Raw genomic sequence first — 6,113 nt, 5'->3', positions numbered from 1 at the left:
GTAAAAAAAAAGGGGGGGGGGTGGCAGTTTTGAAGAGAAAGATGATGAGTTGGTTCTGAATAGAACTAGTTTGCACAGTTTACCAGACATCCATGTGTTAAGTCCAGGGAAGACTATACACATGCGTGAAACTTACAGGAGAGTTGTGGACAGAATCCACATGTAGAAGCCCTTCACATCTAGAGGGAAATTGAAGTTGTGGGTGAGATCATCACTGACAGTGTGAGAAATGTAGGTAAAGCTAACCAACATCTGGACCCTGACAACATTTAACACTGAACGGTTTGGCAGTGGAGTGAAGCAGAGATGAAGAAGTGTGCCTGAGAGGTGGGAAGAAACAAGCAGGATGTCGTTGCATGGCCATGGAGGAAATGCTGAGAAATGGAGGCGCCAACTGTCTCTGAGTGGTCCAGTAAGGTGAGGACAGAAAAAGCGCCCCCCCTGGGTTCAACAACACGCAGGTCAGCTGCTAAACTTTGCTTCTAGATAGACAACGTCCCCACCTGTGTCCTTTGTCTTGGGTTCAAGTTTGCGCCTCTGCAAATACAGACTTCCTTTTACTTGTTCTCTAAAATGTTTAGAGGTAACCGGCAGTCGGCCGAGTTGCAACACACAGGGGAAGCTTCACGTCAACCAACCCCCACCGCGGGGCTCGGCTCAAAGACTAGGGAAGGACCTCGCGGGCTGGCAGAGCGGCGGCTCCGGAGGGGAGAGAGCCCGCCCGCGGAACAGCCACGTCCGATTGGCGGATTGCAGCAGCCTCTCGGTGATTGGCGGAAGCGGAAGAAGGCGGGGCGCCGGTTGCAGTCTTTTCTCCCAGCTGGTACTTTCGTTTTCCTGCACGGAGTCTGCGGGGTGGCTCCGCCGGACCCGGGACGACGCCCGTTAGACCCCAGACCCAGTAGAGGTGACCCGGGTGCCCGGGAAAGGCAGCACTGCTGCGCCTCCGCCCACTGCTGCCCGACCCAGCGCTCAGAGTGAGTAGGCATGAGGTTCCGGGTGCCGGGGTGTGATATGCCAGGACCGCCCTGTCGGGGCCTGGTAGCCGGACGGAGAGGACGGGCTTTGCAGGTGAATCCGTCATCCCGGAAAGAATGCGTACCCAATATCACAGGTGTTCTTGGTGACAACTCGATTGTTCCTGGCAGTCGTGCTCTGGCAGTAAAGATGTCTTCTGAAATAGAATTTTCCCACATAAAACACTACATTTCCCCGTTTACCTCCACCTTTTCCTCCTTCCCGCCCCCTTCCACGACAGTCATCTTTTCTTCTTTTCACAGAAAAGTTTTCATTTGCCGCGTGCCATCCTTGGAGAGCTGTCTAGGTTAGACGCTCACATCCTGTGCATGCAAACCCAACAGTCTTGGCACCTGACGTGAATAGCTGCTGTTTGGGTTGGATCCTTAGCCCCTTGCTGGGACACAGGTGACAGGTCAGTAATTGTTCATGGAAGCGAATGAATGAGTGCATAATTTTGGAAGTTTAATTCTGATTCTATGTTTAATTTTTTTTAATGTTTATTTTTGGGAGAGAGACTAACACACACAGAGTGGGAGTGGGAGTGGGAGAGGATCAGAGGGAGAGGGAAACACAGAATCTGAAGCAGGCTCCAGGCTCTGAGCTGTCAGCACAGAGCCGGACGCAGGCTCCAACTCACTAACGGTGAGATCAGACCTGAGCCCAAGTCAGTCGCCCAAGGGACTGAGGCACCCAGGCACCCCTGCATCTGTGTTTGAAGATGAAGGAATGTAGGGACGCCGGAGGCTTAATCGGTTAAGCGTTAGTTAAGTTTTGGACTTCAGCTTAGGTCACAGTCTCCTGGTTTGTGAGTTCGGGCACTGCGTTGGGCTCTGTGCTGACAGCTCAGAGCCTGGAGCGTGCTTCAGATTCTATGTCTCCCTCTCTTCTCTGTCCCTCCCCTGCTCGCACTCTGTCTCGATCTCGCTCTCAAAAATAAATAAACTTAAAAAAATATTTTTAAAAAAGATGAAGGAACTTAATGTCTTTCAGGAATATAAAAGTTCCTGCAAACCCCCATATTAGTCTTTGAAAAAATTGTGTCTAATACTGAAGAGTTTGTGTGTATGTGTGTGTGTGTATATATATATGTGCACATATATATGGTTGACTGCATTGGATATTGTTTGTGTAAGTTGGAGAGGTTGTTTTTATGGGACAGAAATAAGATGAGCCTTCAGCACAATCCAGTATGCGACCGCTGCTTAATGAGGATGCAGAACTCAAACTTGGTGAAGTATAATATGGTTGGCCCTTTACATTCTAATTCACTATGAAATATACCAGATTTTAATTCAAACTTAGTACATACTGTGTGCAGGACACTGTCCAATGTACAGAGAATGCTTAAAAAGAGAGTAAGAAGACATGGTCCCAGCAACTCTGAAACTTACATCATGCAGGGGAGAAATCATAGAGGTTAATAAGGAACTGATGGTCTAATAGAGGGTACAGAATGCAGTGAGGCACAAGTCAAAGAAAGCTGTCTCTGGATGAGTCTTAGCTTTAGGAAGAGGGGGCACCATATCTACCTTTGAATGCCGGTAGGATTTAGAGAGGCAGAACTTTGTGGGGAGGCTGTTTTCAAGGGTGAGTGACAGCTGGAGCAAAGCGAAAATGGTGGGCATAGCCAAAACACTGTAGAGAATTTGGTGAATGATTTGCTCTGTTAATGGATGAAAATAGGGTAAGGGTGCAAATCAGCCTAGGAATGGGCAAACTAGAAGTTTTGAGCAAGACAGGAATGTGGTCTATGTGTACAGCAGGAGGATGGATTGAAAGATAATGTTGGAATGTTTTGTTTTGTTTTGTTTTGTTTTAGCATAGACCATCTTTATTGGCAGATGTTAAGAGTGCAAAATGGTGGGGCATCTGGGTGGCTCAGTCAGTTAAGCGTCCAACTTCAGCTCAGGTCATGATCTCACAGTTTGTGAGTTCGAGACCCGCGTTGGGCTGTGTGCTGACAACTCAGAGCTTGGAGCCTGCTTCAGATGCTGTGTTTCCCTCTCTGCCCCTCTCCTGCTTGCGCTCTCAAAAATAAAATAAACATTAAAAAAATTGAGAGTGCAAAATGGTGACAAATCCAAAGGGATGGGAAAGGAGGTGGGGCATGGTTCCCCTTTGTCCAAGTGAGGACCCTATAATCAGGCCAATGGGCTGGGAGCACTTGACTGTGGCCACTTTGGGTCCAGCACCCTTCAAAGAACAAGCTCCTAGACAGGAGGTTCCTCACAGAACACGGGAAGGGAACAACACCCCAGAAGAGGCATGGGCTATGTCCCACACCCTGGTAGCCTAGCTCCTGCCCACTACACAGCTTGACAGCTTGGGGTAGGGGTGTTTGGGGACTGGGCTAAACTTATCCATCTGAAAACCCAGGTATCTGCCTCCTGCCTCAGTCCCCCCTCCACATCCCCCCCCCCCACAGTGATTAGCCAGGTTGGATGGCCTAACAGGGCCCAGCCCAACCCAAAGTGAATAGTTCACATAATATACCATATTTTAGCCATTGTGTGGGTTGCAGGCCTTCGGAGACTGCAGGGATCACTGTGGGCTGACCCTAGCCAAACAACCCTTTCTAGGCCACAGAAATCAACCCAAGGTCTTGAGACTATAGAGGGGGAGTCAGCCTAACATTGGAATTTGAGCCAGGTACCTGGGGGATGATCTTGTCACTCCTTGCATTGGTTACAGATTTTGTGAGAAGATGATATGGCTTCTAGATTTGTTAACATGAATTTGTTAATTGCTGTTCCATGCCAGGTGCTGTGTCTGTATGAGTTCATCCAGTCTTAACAACCACACTGTTGATAGGGAAGTGAGTTTCCTGAGGTCATGCATGTAATAAGAGGTGCTGTACCCCCTCTGGCTGACGCTCTGGCCAGCCTATTTACTTTAGGCATATACTTATTAAACACCTTGCAGGATGGGAGAGAGCCACAGATTTGGAATCTCTCACTCAGATAAAATTAATTTGAAGTGAAAAATCAAATTCCTATAGCAGGTGTGCCAAAAGGGTGGGTTTGTGTTCATTCCTACTGGGATTTGTGAAGGTAACTAGCTTTATAGTCCCACCATATCCTTACTTTTCTTTGGAAGGAAATTCGTGGAGTAGACATGACTTCATGCCTGCACATGTGTGCTGGCCAGCCAGGACTCGTGACTCTTCCATACCCTGCTTAAAAATCCAGACCCTTCCTCAGAGGCCTGGGAAGATAAGATTCATATATACCCACTCTGCATATTGCCAGCTGTGCACTAATCCTAAATTACACTGTGGTAATGAGAGGCTCTTTGTTTTCCTCATAGATGTGAGGACTTCCTTAAATCAGGTTTTTGTTTTCATTTCCTTAGAACTGCTGTGCAAAAACTGACTCACAGTTATCCAAATAGGTAGTATTACTTTATCGTTTGAAATTATATTTCACAATGTTGTTTCAGTCTTTAAAAATTATTACTGAGCGGCGCCTGGGTCGCTCAGTGGTTAAGGGTCTGACTTTGGCTCAGGTCATGATCTCGCAGTTTGTGAGTTTGAGCCCCGTGTCAGGCTCTGTGCTGACAGCTCGGAGCCTGAGGCCTGCTTCAGATTCTGCGTCTCCCTCTGTCTCTGCCCGTCCCATGCTTACAATCTGTGTCTCTCTCTCAATATAAATAAATATTTTTAAAAATTAATTTAAAAAAAAGCATAGGGATAAAGCCCTTTGATTAAAAACAATAAAAAATAAATAAAAATAAAAATTATTACTGAGATTAAGAGTTGTGCCAGTTTTATTGTTTGTAGTAGGCCAAAAAGAAAATATATCTTTTTTAAAAGGTAGAAGACAAAAATAATTCATTTTACCATATGAATCACAAAATATAAAATACCAGTTTAAAACTCTTTGAGTTAAATTATAAATGTACTGTATTTTTAAGAGGACAGCTAGTGGAAAGTTCTTATGATTTGTCCTAAAGCAAATGTAATTAAATAATGTTTTCCATGTTTTATTTGATAAAAGTGCAGATTCATTTTGAAGGCATATTATATACCCAGCACTATTCTGGAGATATAGTGGTGAACAATCCACCCACCTTCCAATTTCTTCCCTTTGTGTGGGGAAAACAGACAGTAATCAAAATAAAAAAGACAATAGGGGCACCTGGGTGGCTCTGTCGGTTAAGCATCTGACTCTTGATTTGAGCTCAGGTCATGATCTCACGGTTTGTGAGACTGAGCCCTGGGGTTGTGCTCTGCACTGAGAGTGCAGAGCCTGCTTGGGATTCTCTCTCCCTTTCCTTTCCATCTCTCTCTACCCCTCTCCCGCTTGCTCACACATACGCATGCTCTCTCTTTCTCTCTCAAATAAACATTAAAAAAATATGTATGCATATGGTAGGTTAGATGGTGGTAAGTACTATGGAGAAAAATGCATCAGGGCAGAGGGATAGTATTCTACGAAGTGAGAGGTGATGTCAGTTTAAAAAAGGTGTCCAGAAAAGGTTTCCCTTTTATGTTGACATTTGAGCAAAGGCCTGAAGATGTGTTTTCTGGAGAAGAAAAAAAAATATGAACTCCCAAACCTCAGTAAAAAACAGGTTTCAGACTATAAGCACCATTTAAATAATATATTTCAGAGACAAATTATGTTTTGGGTTAAGATATTTAAAGAAGCAGAGGTGCCTGGGTGGCTCAGTCGGTTGAGCGTCTGACTCTTGGTTTTGGCTCATGGTTTCATGAGTTCCCATGTTGGGCCCTGTACCGGGGGTGCAGAGCCTGCTTGGGATTGTCTCTGTCTCCCTCTCTTTCTGATCCTCCCCCACTCACACTGTCTCTGTCTCTCTCAAAATAAATAAACTTAAAAAAAAAGATATTTAAGAAAGCGTAACACTAGATGTGCTTTCTTTGGAACTGTGGTCTTCCATTCACGACCTGTGTTCTGTTCCCTTATAGGATGTCTCAGTGGTATGAGCTTCAACAGCTTGACTCCAAATTCCTGGAACAGGTTCACCAGCTCTATGATGACAGTTTTCCCATGGAAATCAGACAGTACCTAGCACAGTGGCTAGAAAAGCAAGACTGGTAAGAAAAGCCCACTTGAAGTTTTTCTATGCTTTTA

General features: G+C 45.4%; 1 protein-coding gene across 2 annotated transcripts in view; it reads left to right on the top strand.

Annotated features, from left to right (window-relative positions):
• Positions 1-794: 794 nt before the first annotated feature.
• Positions 795-6,113, top strand: part of STAT1 (signal transducer and activator of transcription 1) — a 42,821-nt gene continuing 37,502 nt past the window's right edge. Inside the window, exons 1-3 of one of the 2 annotated variants that reach the window (XM_025932895.2) lie at positions 795-977; positions 1,281-1,432; positions 5,948-6,076. In XM_025932895.2, the coding sequence (XP_025788680.1) occupies positions 5,949-6,076 (128 nt within the window). In that variant the 5' untranslated portion in view covers positions 795-977; positions 1,281-1,432; position 5,948. The remainder of the gene's footprint in view (positions 978-1,280; positions 1,433-5,947; positions 6,077-6,113) is intronic. The other variant, XM_025932891.2, reaches the window with a different exon arrangement.

The sequence above is a fragment of the Puma concolor genome, chromosome C1 (genome assembly GCF_028749965.1).
Source record: "Puma concolor isolate L17-30 chromosome C1, mPumCon1.1.hap2, whole genome shotgun sequence".
Lineage (NCBI taxonomy): Eukaryota > Metazoa > Chordata > Mammalia > Carnivora > Felidae > Puma > Puma concolor.
The sequence above is the reverse complement of the archived record's forward strand: the minus strand, read 5'-3'. Positions and strand labels throughout refer to the sequence as shown.